Raw genomic sequence first — 15,878 nt, forward strand, 5'->3', positions numbered from 1 at the left:
TTCATTGGACCGTTTTCCTCGGAGACCAAGGCTTCCCAGGCCAAGGGGTGGCCCGGGGTGTGAGCGGCCCGCGGAGCCATCTGATTGGAGGAAAGCTGCTGGACAAGCCCAATCGAAAGGAGCCACGCTTCGGGCATCGAGCACCGCACCTGGACAGTTCCGATTGGCGGGCTGCGGTCCCCCCCATGCGTCCCCATTGGGTGCAGAGAGTGCGTGGTGAGGTGCGATTGGTGGGTTCGTGTTTCCCGTCCCCCGCCCGCAAGCAGTGGGGTGAAAAGCGGCCCGACCTGCGCGCGGTTTAGTGGGCGGACCGCGCTGCTGGAGGTGTGAGGAGCTGAGACTCGGGGTTGGGGGGGTGGAGCGGCTCCTGCGACCGAAAAGGACTTGCGACTCGCCGGCCACGCACCATGAGGGTCCTGTGGGTGCTGGGCCTCTGCTGCGTCCTGCTGACCTTCGGTGAGTAGTCGGGCGGCAGCGGGCGCCCCCCCTTCCTGCGCGGCCGCTTCGCGAACATTCTTGGGGCGTTGAGCCTGGGAGGGGGACGCCGGGGGCTACGGAGGGTGCAGGGACCGTCTCCTCCTTTCCTCGAAGGAGACTCGGGTGATGATGGCTTCTGGGGCTTCTGGGAAGAGGCGACCTGAAGACCGCGCATTTAAATACCCTGCGGAAGGAGCTGGAGCGCTCCCCGAAGTCTCGCTGGCGGGGCGCGGCCTCTCGGACTCTACTCCCCGGGGGAAGCCGTATTGGGCCCCTCCCTGAGGTCTTCTGTCATCAGGTCCGACCTTTGGCCACCGGAGCCTGAGGACCCCCAGCCCCTGCCCTCTGCGTCTTCCCGAGCGCGTTTCTGGCTCCTAACGCCCGGGCCGCGAGCGTGGGCCCTCGGGCCAGCGTCGTGGCGGTGGCCCGATGTCCAGTGCGATGTGCTTCGAGCGCGGTCCCGGACGGACGTGTCTTCCCCTCCGGCCCGATTTCAGTTCCCCTCGACAGAAGTTGCACAAACCCTGTTTGCATTCTGACCTGTGATAACTAAACGAGGCCCAAGGTTTAGCTTGGCCAGTGTAGAGGCTTCCTCTCAGCTGTGCGCAACACGTGGGTGTAGGCAGGGGCCCCGATCACTCACTGCCGTGTGGCGAAGGAGCGAGAGACGAGTGACGAAGGAGCGAGAGACGAGTGACGGCTGCCTGGCCTTCCAGAGCCAACTGGGGGTCTTGAGCGCTCACATAACTTCAGCGCCCAGACTTGCCTTGACAGTGCTGTCAGTCCATCATTTGTCCATCTCCACGGCTTGTATTAGCGAATTGTGTTAACTCTCCCTCTTCTGGCCTGTTTGGTCTGGCTCTTTATGCCAAGGAGAGGAAGCAGGAGTATTGAGCGTTGTAACCTTTCTCCTCAGGGTTTGTCAGAGCTGACGATGAAGTCGATGTGGATGGCACAGTGGAAGAGGACCTTGGTAAAAGCCGAGAAGGCTCAAGGACGGATGACGAAGTTGTGCAGAGGTCGGTGCACGTGAAGCTGTGCTGATAAGCTCTGCCAGTCGGTGGGACACAGTGGCTGCTCTTGTTTCTTCTCCACTCAGATTCCAACTCCAGTGCATAAAGTGTTGCTAAAGATACAAAATAACCAGAGAAGTTCTTAGGAGTGCCCATGGATCTACAGGCTCCTGGGTGTGACAGCCAATTCAAGAAGGAAAGTGCTAGGGATAAACCTCAGCGTCTAAGGCCAGAAGATGGTGATGATGATGTTGTAGACCACTTAGCTGATGCTGCAAACTTTCTAGGACCCGACAGAAGACTTCAGATTGGTTTTGCTTGTGTGAAGTCAGTAGTACAAAACATAGACCTTATGCCTATAACTTTTAAGAAAAGGGCTCTTCAATCAGTGAGGTGTATTTTAAGTTTTGACCTCTGAGGAACTAGTGATGGTGCTCACTGATCGTGTTCACTGTGCAAGCGCACACAAGTCATGACTTGGTTTTCTTTTTTTTCTTTTTTTTTTTCTTTTTTTTTGGTTGTTGTTGTTGTTGTTTTTGTTTTTTGGATTTGGTTTTTTTCAAGACAGGGTTTCTCTGTGTAGCCCTGGCTGTCCTGGAACTCATTCTGTAGACCAGACTGGCCTTGAACTCAGAAATCCGCCTGCCTCTGCCTCCCAAGTGCTGGGATTACAGGCATGCACCACCACTACCCGGAGACTTGGTTTTCAGTAGAGGGGAGCTGGGTGTATTTTTCTGGGGATTTTAGGAACTATTTTCAGCTGAGCATGCAGCATAGCTCATTACTGTGATAAGAATGAGCTGGGATGTTAATGGTCTTTTTTACAAAGGTTTCTGTATTACCCTTTTAACAAGATGGTCTGCAGACGCCAGGCTGTGTCCTGACTAGAGACTTACTTGGGAAAATGAAACTGAATATTTGCTTATCTAATTTGATTTCTTTAGAGAGGAAGAAGCTATTCAGTTGGATGGGTTAAATGCATCACAGATAAGAGAACTTAGAGAAAAATCTGAAAAGTTCGCCTTCCAAGCTGAAGTGAACAGGATGATGAAACTTATCATCAATTCTTTGTATAAAAATAAAGAGGTAAGTGTCACATGGTTAGGGTGGCAGCTTGCATCTGTGGTAGGTTATGAATGAGAATTCCTACTAGTGGGCTGGAGAGATGGCTCAGCGGTTAAGAACCCCAACTACTCTTCCAGAGATCCTGAATTCAGTTCCCAGCAACCACATGATGGGTCACAACCTTCTGTAATGGGATCTGATGCCATCTTCTGATGTGTCTGAAGATAGCTACAGTGTACTCATATACATAAAATAAATCTTTAAAAAAAAAAAAAAAGAATTCCTAGTAGTACATTTTCGGGTAGGAAGGGAGTGGACATTGACCTGGGCTTTCCTGTCAGCTCAGAATAAGGTAATGACTGCTGTACCACTGAGGGAGGGTGGGAGAGGTACTCCTGTTCCCACCATGCAGGTATCTCTTGTAGTTGCCACAGAGCTTTATAGAGCCACACCTCCTTTTTTATGAAGAGAATAAAGCCATCCCTTGCACCATAAAAGGCTTGGTGCCTTGAAGAGTGTCTTTTCACACTTCTGGGGAGAAATGAGAGTGGTTGCTCATAAGAACCAACATCTTAGTGTGTCTGGGGGTTAATCCCACTCCATTAAATCTGGCTTCCTTTTAGATTTTCCTGAGAGAACTGATTTCAAATGCTTCTGATGCTTTAGACAAGATAAGGCTCATCTCATTAACTGATGAAAGCGCACTTGCTGGAAATGAGGAGTTAACGGTCAAGATTAAGGTAAGCTCAAAATAACTGTTTCCTTTTTAAAACTGACACTCAGAAACCAGGCACTTCATCAGTAGCTTATTCTGGTGTGAAAGTCACTTCTAGTCACAGTGGGTTTGTATGGACATCTGCAGACATCCTGGGAGTCAAACTGACTTTGCCTGTTTTTATTAGGCAGTAATCTCTGACAGGGCCTTGTGGCTCCTAAAGCCAAAAATAGAAACAACCTAGCCCTTTAGGAAAAGGTAGCCAAGACCTCGGCTTAAATCATTCCACAGGCAGAGATCAGCCATCTGGAGTGTCTCTGGTTGCCATGGTGCAAAGGGTCGCACACCAATTAAAAGGCTCAGGCTGAAAGTCACACTCAACTCCACTTGCATCTTCACCAGGCAGAAATAATCACGTGGCCTCTGGATGCAGAGTTCCACCAGGCTTTTGAGGACAGTCAGGACTATTTAGTGAAGAACATTAATAATCACACAAGTGTGTTATTTTATTTGGGTTAGTATCTGTTCTTTGACATTTATACAAGGTTTTGTTGTTGTTGTTTTTACTTAAATACACTGAATTTATATAAAAAACATGCTTTTAATATAGACCATATAGTAGTAGCTGGATTTTGTATTTCTTCATAGAGAGAGAACCTGGCATTTGGCATAGTGAATGTTAAGACCTAACTGTCTGGTTCTTGTCTTGCTTTTAGTGTGACAAAGAGAAAAACCTGCTGCATGTCACAGACACGGGTGTAGGAATGACTAGAGAGGAGTTGGTTAAAAACCTCGGCACCATAGCCAAATCTGGAACGAGCGAGTTCTTAAACAAAATGACAGAAGCGCAAGAAGATGGTCAGTCAACCTCTGAACTGATTGGCCAGTTTGGTGTCGGTTTTTATTCTGCCTTCCTTGTAGCAGATAAGGTCATTGTCACATCGAAACACAACAATGATACCCAGCACATCTGGGAATCAGACTCCAATGAATTCTCTGTAATTGCTGACCCAAGAGGAAACACACTAGGTCGCGGAACAACAATTACGTGAGTGTTACTGATTCTAACAAAAATTGATATGGTGAGGATCAAGGGAGAAGCTGATGGGAGACCATAAAAGATGTAGCTCTGTGGGTTTTCCAGGTCGGAGAAGAAGGAAGGCTAAGGTGTGCAGAGGGTCGTGGCTAGGCAGGCAGGCCTGGCGTGGTCACGGGTCTAAAGGACTCCTCACAGTTGGCTGCAGTTGCTAATAGAAGTTCTGCTTGTCTGTTAAGAGTTCTAAAGATGATGCAGGGGTGGCTAGAGACTGACTGTTAGAAATAGTCACGATTCGTAATGAATAGTAAAGTGTTGAGGTTCCGATAGGTCGATGAGGACAAGAAAATGGGTGCAGCAGGTGGTCTGGGTAATAGCTTTGTGATTATCCTCAGAGCCTCACATTTGACTGGCAAATGTGTCGGGGACAGTGTCATAGCTTAGGTGCTTAGTAAAGTAAATGAAACTGCAACAGGTCTGCTTTCCCTGGGTAAGGGTTCCTGCATCATGAGTGAATACGCATGTGAATTCCAAGTATGCACTGGGTTGCAGTGGGGACAGGACAGTAGGCCCTGCTCTCAGGTGTGCGCTCAGGTTCTCTGAGAATATGAACAAGCATTTCAGAGTGACGCGAAAGAAAGAGTGCTAAGAGACACCTGCATTTTCAGGAGAAGTTATCAAGACTTACTTACCTTTTCTCCTACGACACCCCCCCTCACCCTCACCCACCCCCATTACTTAATTTCTGTGGATTCTTTTTACCTCCTCAGAGACTAAGTATAAGTTCTTTCTCAGCTTTTAAAGTCAGACTTGCTCACACATCACATTCTCCTCAACATGTAAAGGTTGTGTGTGCAAGTGTCTGTGGGAGAGGAGAAAGACTGGTAATACTGTGAATGCCCTTTTCCACTGCCTGGGTCATATCCCCTCCCCCACCCCAAACTGTGCAGCATCTTCAAGAACAGAATCACTGTCTGGCTGGGATGGTTCCAGAAACTCCTGTATATATCCAATCCACAGATGATAAAGAATTGCTTGTATAACATACATTGTATTTTCTTAAAATCTATGCTTTCTCCATATTCTAAGTCATGTCTCGGTGCTTATAATTTTAATGCAGTGTAAGTGCTACAAAGGTGGTTATTGTTTTTCTTAAGGAGCAGTGAGAAGAAAGGTCATCTACATGATGATCATAGAGGCAACCATAAATAACCTACAGGCTTGAGTGTCTTCATGTTTCCCCAGACTCTGCTCTCCTGCGGCCCTCACGCTTTCTCAGTGCCTCTCCTATGTGGGGTGCCTGTCTTTACAATTTCTCTTTACCTATTTCCTCGACGGTGATAATCTCGTCTGAAAAATTCTGACCCTTTTCTCAGTATCTATTCCTCACAGTGTTAGTGTGTGGCTTCATGTTTCTTACGTATTCTTAGCCTAGATTACAAGTCAGGAAATGTGCTTACTGGACCAGCTAACATATACTTCAGCTTGTGAGACATATGACCCATTAAATGTCTTTATTCTATTTGACTTGAAAACAGCCATGGATAATAAATGAGAGTATGTCCAAATTAAAAAATAAATGAATGAACCCTAACTAATCTTAAGATTAGGCTCTGTGCTCATGAATCTAGATTGCCCTTTTTGTTTATTATGGGTTGGGGTATGGTGATCAAAAGACAACTTGCAGGTACCTGTTAAGTCTGTTCTCTCTCCTGCTATATGGGTCCTAAGACTATTCAGGCTTTGTCTGCTGTGCCATCTTGTTGGCCTTCAGATTGACTGCATTTCTATCTTATGTTGTCTAACCAGCAGCTTCCAGTTTCCCATGGCTCTCCATATCACTAAGATGAATTGAGACCTGTCCAACTTGAAAGCCTATTTGTAGCAGGAACTTTTAAATTGTGAGAGTTTCTCTGGTTCACCTTGAACTCAGAGATCCATGCTTTTGCCCAAGTGGTGGGACTAAAGGCCTGCATCACACACACACGGTGATGCTTTTACTTTTTGATGAATCTGTTGTGTCTGAAGACCCTACCGTGGCTTGTTTTTGATAGCTGGTGAGGGTAAGAAAAAAACAGGCATTGCTAAGCAGCCACCAGTCACAAGTGTGTTGAGTACTCAGGGTATGGCACTGCAGCTGTTGTATCTGATTATCTATCTCGGTCTGTCTGTCTGTCTGTCTGTCTGTCTCTGTATAGGCAGGCCTGTTTGTGGGTGGACCGTTAACACCTTTCTCTGTTTCTGAGACAGGGTTTAGTCCGGTATGTTACAGGGTGCTGCAGTAGGGCGACAAGCACCTCCATGGCCAGCTACTTCTATGGGTGCCGAGGTCAGACTCTGGCCTTAGTGCTTGCTACACAGCGAGCAGTTTACTAAATGAGCCATCTCACCTGACCCATTTAATAGTCGAGGTTGGTGGCTTTCATAATTTAAAGTACTTCTGGTTTTTCTTTAATAGCATGTTTTTCATTTACAAATAATTATTTGATTTCTAGAATGACAGTATAAAACTAGGAAAGTGAAGATAATTTTTCCTTAGAATTTTGCTGCTTGCTTACCTTGATAGGAAAACACCCAAAGCAACAAGATTTTTCTCTGCTCAGAGCACTCTTGTCTACTTACTAAAGGGAACACAGGAAAGAGCCTCCTCCCCCAGCCCCACATGACAGCTCACACCTCCTGACAGAGGGGAGTTCTTCCTGCGGATGCCAGGTGTCAGCAGAACTGCTGGCTGATGTTCGTTACCAAGGTATTTGAACAGATACAATCCAGTCTGAGCTATGAATGTAAATGGCTTATTTTCCTTTCAGTCTTGTCTTAAAAGAAGAAGCATCTGATTACCTTGAATTGGATACAATTAAAAATCTCGTCAGAAAGTATTCTCAGTTCATCAACTTTCCCATCTACGTGTGGAGTAGCAAGGTAAGTCTGTGTTAAAGTCCATGCCTAACTTTGGCAGCAGGTACTGTAGCGTTGAGCGGAAGGGGGTGGAGTTGGGGGTGTGGTCCTGACTGGAAAGCTTTTACTTTACTATCATGTCATCTTCTGTAGACACTCGGGATTAAACGGCGAGCCTAGCAGTAATTGTGCTTGTTCCATCTGCAGACTGAGACTGTTGAGGAGCCCTTGGAAGAAGACGAAGCAGCAAAGGAAGAGAAAGAAGAATCTGACGACGAAGCTGCAGTAGAGGAGGAAGAGGAAGAGAAGAAACCAAAAACTAAGAAAGTAAGCCTGGCCTGGCTACAGCGGCCCTGCTAGGGTCTGAGAATGGAGCTGCACCACAGTTACAGGCTAAGAAGCTTTCTTTAAAGAAAATTGTTTTCATTTAGTGTGTGTGGGTGTTTTCCTTGCATATGTGCCTGCTCCACTGCATGCTTGGTACCCATGGAGGCCAGATGATGCTGGGTCCTCTGGGACTGGAGTTAGAGGAGTGGAAGCCACCATGTGGGAGTCTACCCTCCAGTCTGCTGCTAGCCATCTCTCCAGCACTAGAAGCATCATTCTGGGCTGGGTGGGGCTGTATTGTGTTTTGGATGGTTGATTGGACTTTTGAAACCAAGTCTCACCATGTAGCTCTGGTGTCCTCCTGCCTCTCTGGGGTGGGTTAATATTTAAAGGCCTTCACTGCCTCCCATGGAATGAGCCTGCCCTTTTTTTTTTTTTTTAAGTTTTCTAGTTTTCTAAATGGCTCTACTATTAAAAACAAGCATACAGTTTTGTATGCTCTGTGTTAACCTGGAATCCTCGTAAAGCGCTTATGACTTTTTGTATTGCCTAAGTCTGCCATCTGTAATTTGAATTTTAAAATCTTAGAAGCTTTCTGTATCTTCTTTACCATGATGGTATCAATTATCAGAACATTTCTGTAACTGATTTAGGTAGCAGAGAGAAAAGCAGCATGGTTAACAATAAGTTTGTGATGTTGGCTGATTTCCTTCTTGTGTTAAGTACTGGCTGGAAGTGCCAAGTGGAGGGCACACGAGAGGCAGAGGGAGGCAAACGCTTCTGGGTTTGAGACCAGTCTGGGCTCTAGCCAGACTTACCTCTAAAACCATACCCTCCCTGCTTTGAAACATGCTTGGTTAAGTAGGACCCATATCACTTACAAGTTAACTACTAAGAACTAAAAGAAACTTATCAATTATCTTAACTTTAGGTTGAAAAAACTGTGTGGGATTGGGAACTTATGAATGATATCAAACCAATATGGCAGAGACCGTCCAAAGAGGTAGAAGAAGACGAGTACAAAGCTTTCTACAAGTCATTTTCAAAGGTAAATAAAGAGTATGTTATGGCTAAGAGTTTTCTAGTTTTAGGTTATTAATGAGTTGTACAAAGTTATCAGCCAGTTAGTACATTTAAATATGGTATGTGACTAAATATGATTGTCTATCCCCATTTTTCCCGATCAGATGATTCAGAAAATTTTATAACAACCACGTGTCTATTCCAAGAATATGGAAGGCACAGTGATATATCAAATTGAAATTCATTTCTTGACTTAGTAAGCATTCAAATTTCACATGAACCTTTGAGATTGGTGTCCCATATACATTACATAAATACAGGTGTTTGGTTTTCAGCATAAAATAGGACATATGTTACTGAATAGGTTTTATGTGATCTTGAAAGTTGACATATGACATCAGACATTGTAAGTTACATTTTTGATAGTACTGAATGTTTCTCTGGAATTTTTTTTCTTTTAGTCATCCCTTATTTTGACTCGTAAGAATATATATAAAACTAGAGCTAAGCTTGCTTCTAGTGCTATTTCCGTAAACAGAATCTTGTACAGATAAAAGATGTATTGAGGAACTTGGCATGGCTTTGGTGTCAACCGACTGCAGACAGTGATGTTACTGGCAGTCCTTGTGGAAAACAACCTTAGGATTGTCACTTAGAATTAGTCTTTTCAGCCGGGTGTGGTGGCGCACACCTGTAATCCCAGCAATTGGGAGGCAGGCGGATTTCTGAGTTCAAGGCCAGCCTGGTCTACAGAGTGAGTTCCAGGATAGCCAGAGCTACACAGAGAAACCCTGTCTTGAAAAACCAAAGAAAGAAAAAAATAAAAGAATTAGTCTTTTCTTCTCTGTACTACCTCCAATAGCTTTTCTTGTTTGATTTTTCTAATGGGCCATTTTGTTAAGTGTTTTGATGTGATAAAGTGCCTTTGAACTGGTTTTCTCTGTGACTTGAATAACCAAGCAAGGTATTGTCCACAGGAGAATGATGACCCCATGGCTTATATCCACTTCACTGCAGAAGGGGAGGTCACCTTCAAGTCGATTCTTTTTGTGCCCACATCTGCGCCTCGAGGTCTTTTTGATGAATATGGATCTAAGAAGAGTGATTATATTAAGGTAGATGGGCATTTTTTTAAATATTGTAAACTAAGGTCGAAATTTAAAGTATGATGAGCAGACAGTGACTCTGCCTTGTCCCCTCAGCTGTATGTGCGCCGAGTATTCATCACAGATGACTTCCATGACATGATGCCCAAGTACCTTAACTTTGTCAAAGGTGTTGTAAGTATCTGGTGTGTGTGTGTGTGTGTGTGTGTGTGTGTGTGTGTGTGTGTGTGTGTGTGTTAGAGTGGTTGGGAGTATAGCAACAGTCTTATATTTTTTGGTACATACTTGTTTTTAGTTCTCAGTGAGCATTTTGCTGTCTGTAGGTGGATTCCGACGATCTCCCCCTCAATGTTTCCCGTGAGACTCTTCAGCAACATAAATTGCTCAAGGTGAGGATTTTTAGTCGGACTTTCTGCCCATTGATTGTAGTCAGAATTATCAGTAAGCTACTCTATACCTGGTTTCTTTGTAACTACTAGCAGTTTTAGAGAGTGGTGCTTCACCTCTAACCTCAGGTACCCAGGAGTAACAGCAGGAAACTAGTGATGTAACTCGGTGACATACTTATTTGCTGTGTTAAAGACCCTATGTTTGAACCCCACCATGCATGCGTGTACACACAAACAATCAGAGAGAAATCAGTTCTGGCAACTAGATAGTGAAGCAAGGCTGGTCTCTCATTATTCAAAGAAATTCTGCCAGACACATGAATGAGTGCGTTCCTGTAATCTTAGCAGCTTGGAGGAAAAAACAGGAGGATGCTGAGGTCATGTTAGTTAAGCCAGGGTCTATTAACAGTTCCAGGCCACCCTTAGGACTGTCTCAAAAGAACTGCTTTGATCCTGACATTACTGGATCTCAAAGCTGATCCATTCCCCCAACACTTAGTAAGGAATGCAGTTTGGAACTGAGTTGAAGGCAGGGAACCCGCCTACCGACTGTCTGGGCCACAATCACCCACATATATTGTGATTAGAAGTCTAGGTAGGGTTTTGTTTTGTTTTTAAGCAATTGAAAATAATAGTCATTTTGTCAATATCGGAGTTCTAGCATTAGAATATTAGAAAAGTTGTTCATCCTAATGCAGTCTGATGTGGGAGGGCCCTGGTGTTTCCTGTCCCTTGATGAGCGCTGTGGCCATTGTGTTCTCATTTGCTGCTATCCTGGTCTCTTTAGCAAAAGTTTGAGATAAACCTTCCTAGCCAGATTCCATTTTCTTTAGGTGATTAGGAAGAAGCTTGTCCGTAAAACTCTGGACATGATCAAGAAGATTGCTGATGAGAAGTATAACGATACTTTCTGGAAAGAATTTGGCACCAATATCAAGCTTGGTGTGATTGAAGACCACTCAAATCGGACACGGCTTGCTAAGCTCCTTAGGTTCCAGTCCTCTCACCATTCAACTGACATTACCAGTTTAGACCAGTATGTGGAAAGAATGAAAGAAAAACAGGACAAAATCTACTTCATGGCTGGGTCAAGCAGGAAAGAGGTAAGGGGCAGTGTGGCAGCTAGTGTCAGGCAGCTAGCTGGAGGCGGCCGACCAGTGCAAGGTCAGAAGGGGAAGGATAGTGTTTGTGTAGCCGGGGTGGTTAGGCAGCCACTGGGAGACACCACCTTAAGTCTGTCCCATACAGGGTTGTTAATGCTATGGAGACACAGATAATGTGCCAAGGCAGAACTTGAAAACACATACTTCTTTAATCTTGTAGGCTGAATCTTCTCCGTTTGTTGAGCGGCTTCTGAAGAAAGGCTATGAGGTCATTTACCTCACGGAGCCTGTGGATGAGTACTGCATCCAGGCTCTGCCCGAGTTCGATGGGAAGAGGTTCCAGAATGTCGCCAAAGAAGGAGTGAAGTTTGATGAGAGTGAGAAAACTAAAGAGAGCCGGGAAGCAACTGAGAAGGAGTTCGAGCCTCTGCTCACCTGGATGAAAGACAAGGCCCTCAAGGACAAGGTACACGGGCTTGGGACTCGTGTCTGCACGGGTTCTCAGCAGGCTCTGCTACACCCAGTTTGTGATTGTAGGTGGTGGCATGTGAGGTACTGGGGAGTGACAGCAGGGACCTGGAGATGTAGCTCAGGGACACACTGAAGAGGCTGGTTTGAGCCCTGTGCTGAAGAGGCTGGTTTGAGCCCTGGTGCACCCCATGCTACCCCCCAATGCCTCCAAATACACGGTAGTGTGAGTTTGCAGCTTACAGATGTTTCCTGTTGCTACAATACTGATTTTGTGCAAAGTTTTTATGGGTTTAAGTATAAATTTGTAGCTGGGAAAAACCCAGATTCACTGAGTGTCAGCCAGGATTCCTGAGTGCATCTGTCCTCTGGGATGGTGACAGGCACTGCTTACTGCTGGTGCTTACTCCTGTGTAATGTTTCTCATTCTAAGATTGAAAAGGCTGTGGTGTCGCAGCGCCTCACGGAGTCTCCCTGTGCGCTTGTGGCTAGCCAGTATGGATGGTCTGGCAACATGGAGAGGATCATGAAGGCACAAGCATACCAGACGGGCAAGGACATCTCTACCAAGTAAGACACTAGGCTGGCCCTACCAAGGGGCCAGCTCTTGTTCTTGATCAGCAACATGCATCGTCCTGATCTTCCTTAGTTTTACTTTAGTGTAAGAATAATGTCCACATTTACATCATGACAGCCTAGGGGTTTGGTTTGGTTTTGGGTTGTTTTGAGACAGGGTTTCTACGTAGCTCTGGCTTTCCTGGAACTCTATAGACCAGGCTGGCCTTGAACTCACGAAAACCCATCTATCTCTGCCTTTCCCTACTGCTGGAGTTAAAGGCATTGCAGACCATGCCTGCCTAAGACAACTTCTAAGTAAAGAACACTGCTGTATATCCTCTTTCCAACAATGTAATACCATTTAAAACCCAACTATCAGTGTCAGGGAAGTTACTGACCATTCAGTATTGGACTTTGTGAGCATCAGACTGTCAGGATGACTGTCGTCAGCAGTACCCTACGCCCTAGGTGGGCATGAGTGCATTGGAATTAATTTAGAAATAAGTGACTTTTTAGGGACCCACACTGATAAATGCATATTGGAGATTATATATTTGCATGCCATCTATAACTGTGGCTCATTGGGAGAGTTAAGATAGTAAGGGGGTGAACAAGACATTAAACCAGTCCATTCACCCAGCAGACTTGGTTACTTTGACTCATCATTAATTATTCCCTTCTTCGCTTTTTCACCAAACCATGGCTATATCCCTATCCAAGGAGATGGGTTTTTTTTTTTCCTGTAATTAAAGCTGGAATACCATAGGCATGTGGACTCTAAAATTAAGTGTCTTAACCTAATGCTCATTTTGTCGCTGAACAGTTACTATGCCAGTCAGAAGAAAACGTTTGAAATTAATCCTAGACACCCACTGATCAGAGACATGCTGCGGCGGGTTAAGGTGAGCAGTCGCGGGGTGCCCCCTTTCGTCTTCCACTGGGATGTTTGTAGCCCGTAATCTTACGTTGTTAACCAAATGTACTTTTTATCAGGAAGATGAAGATGACAAGACCGTCATGGATCTTGCTGTAGTTTTGTTTGAAACAGCAACACTTCGGTCGGGATATCTTCTACCAGACACCAAGGCATATGGAGATAGGATAGAAAGAATGCTCCGCCTCAGTTTAAATATCGACCCTGAAGCACAGGTTTGTATGTGCCCTTAGCTCTTCCGTGTCTGACCCCCTAGGGTGACACCACCTATGAAATTAACAAGAAATGTTATTCTGTGTCTTCTTTCCTTCCACCCCCCTACCCCTGAGACAGGTCTCTTTGTGTAGCCATGGCTGTCCTGGAACTTACTGTATAGACCAGGCTGGCCTTGCCACCACCACTCAGCTTGGCTTCTGTTAGGCAGATCAGATTTACTACAGAACTTGATAAAACACCCATTCTGATCTTAAACATTTAAGAACAAAATGCAGGTAGATGGAGGGCATTTACAGGTTATGGATGTCGCCTTTAGGTAGAGGAAGAACCAGAAGAAGAGCCTGAAGACACCACAGAAGACACAGAAGACACAGAGCAGGATGAAGAAGAGGAGATGGACGCAGGGGCAGAAGAAGAAGAAGAACAGGAAACAGAAAAGGTCTGAGAGATGGGCAGATGGGGCAGCATGAGACTTACAAAACTTCCTGACATCCAGTCAGAAATAGTAAATCCCCAGCGACGTTGGCTTGGATCCCAGCCTCAGAAGCTTGAGCTGGGGGGTTATTTTTATTAACCATTCACAAGATCTTTTTAAGCAGATTGCCTCCCCCACCCCCCAGTGCTTCTGGGTCATGTGTGGAGACATGTGGGGATAAGAGGGGATCCTTTCTAGGTAGTCCTGGTTTACTCTTGCCTCCCAAATGCTAGGATCAAAGGTGTAAATTACTACACTTCCCTAGCATTAGGTATTTAAAAAGTTTTAACTACTTATATTTAGGCATTGATCTTATTGGTGGCTTTTGAATTATCTTGCCAATAAGCAAGTACAAACAAAATAGTAGAAATGGTTTGAATGTGAGCCTTTTTGTAAGGTAAGGATGGCTGCTAGCTAGTAATGTCTTCTGATCTTTGTTTTCACAGGAATCTACAGAGAAGGATGAATTGTAAATTATACTGTCACTATGGATCCTGTGTGGAGAGGGAATGTGAAATTTTGAAGTCATTTCTTTTGAGAGACTTGTTTTGGATGCTCCCCAGCCTCCCCCCTGCACTGTAAAATGTTGGGATTATGGGTCACAGGAAGAAGTGGTTTTTTTAGTTGAATTTTTTTTTTTTAACATTCCTCCTGAATGTAAATTTGTACTATTTAACTGACTATTGGTGTAAAATCTTGTCATGTGTATAAAAATAAAAAAAGATCCCAAATACCTAGTGCTTATTTTCATAACACAAACCAGGAATTATCTAATACTTATTTTTCTTCCTGTCTGAGTTCTTTTAAAAAAAAAAAAAACAAACACAAGTAGCTATTTTGTGGTTTGGTATGTGTGTTTTAAATCATGTATTTTGACTAAACAAATTCCAAACACATGTAAATATTCCCCTTCCAGAGATCAGGACATAATCTGAGTGGCCAACAGACTTGGTGATGTATGTGTAAGGGAAGGAAAAACTGAATATTTAATGTCTTCAAAGATTTTAAGGAAACTTAGGAAGACTTCTTAGTCCTCAAAAGTCTACAGTATAATTAAAAGTAACCTGCCAGTGTTCTAAGACATTCACTCACAAGCTATGTAACTCCAACCCAAAAGATCTGCCTGCCTCCTTGTGGGAATTAAAGGCATACATACGTACCATGGTAATTTTATTTTAAATTTATTTTAGCTGAGCATGGTGGTGCACTTGAGAGATCTGCACAACAGCCAGTTCCAGAACCAGAGAGACCATCAAAAGATCGATGTGTTGTATGTATGTACATATATATATATATATATGTGCATAGTGCCCATGAAAGCAAGGCAAGCCTGATCTTAGCAAGTTCCAGGCCAGATAAGGTTACATAGACCCTCTCAAACAAAACTCAGCTTCAGAGTGCCAGCCTGCTCATTATAGTGGGTGTATAAGACATCTTTACAGTGTAGATGCAGTTCTGGGACTTGTTCTTAGAGAACCTAGGCTCATAAATATGAAGGCAATACACTCATACACATAAAAATCTTTAAAAAATCCAACTGTTGTATAAGGTATTTCTGTGGTATATTTATAGGTTGAATACAATTGTGAAACAAGTTCATTTCCTACAGCTTATTTATGTTGAAAACTAGGCCTAAAACAGCTGTGCTATCAGTTCTGGAAACCTTGTGTGTAGAATCCTCCTTTTCCTTTTCCAGGCTTGAGGTGGGGGCCTTCAGTGCTTTCAGGTCCAACACCCCGTCCCTGCCTCTTAGCCTCACAGTGTCCTCCCTGCATTTCTCCCACTGCATTAAGACTGGTGCATTAGAGCCTCTCGTGGCCTCATCCTACAGTCACATGCACGGGCACTGACAGTTAAAAGGTCATATTTTTAGGGACATACTTCAACTCATAGCATATTTAGGTTTTTATGTATAAAGAAAAATGCCAATTTCAACTTGCTTTCAAATTTGGGGGTTTAAGTATCTTGAAGAGCTAAATCACCAATGTTGCAGTTCCATTATGTACACAATTCCAAAGAAATATTTTTACACAGTTTAGCACAAATTGTATTTAGTTAAAACAACTTACACCCTA

At 44.3% G+C, this 15,878-nt stretch overlaps 1 protein-coding gene across 1 annotated transcript; it reads left to right on the forward strand.

Moving 5' to 3' along the window:
* Nucleotides 1-319: 319 nt before the first annotated feature.
* Hsp90b1 (heat shock protein 90 beta family member 1) lies at nucleotides 320-14,536 on the forward strand. Its single transcript, XM_052165807.1, has 18 exons — nucleotides 320-456; nucleotides 1,394-1,496; nucleotides 2,435-2,576; nucleotides 3,179-3,295; nucleotides 3,987-4,318; nucleotides 7,117-7,228; nucleotides 7,412-7,531; nucleotides 8,463-8,579; nucleotides 9,532-9,669; nucleotides 9,757-9,834; nucleotides 9,984-10,049; nucleotides 10,883-11,152; nucleotides 11,373-11,618; nucleotides 12,054-12,190; nucleotides 13,002-13,080; nucleotides 13,172-13,327; nucleotides 13,645-13,767; nucleotides 14,250-14,536. Exons 1-18 carry the CDS (start codon nucleotides 408-410, stop codon nucleotides 14,274-14,276), a joined length of 2,412 nt encoding a protein of 803 aa, XP_052021767.1. The 5' UTR covers nucleotides 320-407; the 3' UTR covers nucleotides 14,277-14,536.
* The last annotated feature ends 1,342 nt before the right edge of the window (nucleotides 14,537-15,878 follow it).

The sequence above is a fragment of the Apodemus sylvaticus genome, chromosome 20, assembly GCF_947179515.1.
Source record: "Apodemus sylvaticus chromosome 20, mApoSyl1.1, whole genome shotgun sequence".
Lineage (NCBI taxonomy): Eukaryota > Metazoa > Chordata > Mammalia > Rodentia > Muridae > Apodemus > Apodemus sylvaticus.

Bases quoted from the DNA above. Each gene is read 5' to 3' on its own strand.
- Hsp90b1 (XM_052165807.1), top strand. From the start codon at position 408: ATGAGGGTCCTGTGGGTGCTGGGCCTCTGCTGCGTCCTGCTGACCTTC. The intron at 7,229-7,411 runs GTAAGTCTGTGT...TTCCATCTGCAG, and splicing joins TCTACGTGTGGAGTAGCAAG to ACTGAGACTGTTGAGGAGCC. The intron at 13,768-14,249 runs GTCTGAGAGATG...TTGTTTTCACAG, and splicing joins AAGAACAGGAAACAGAAAAG to GAATCTACAGAGAAGGATGA.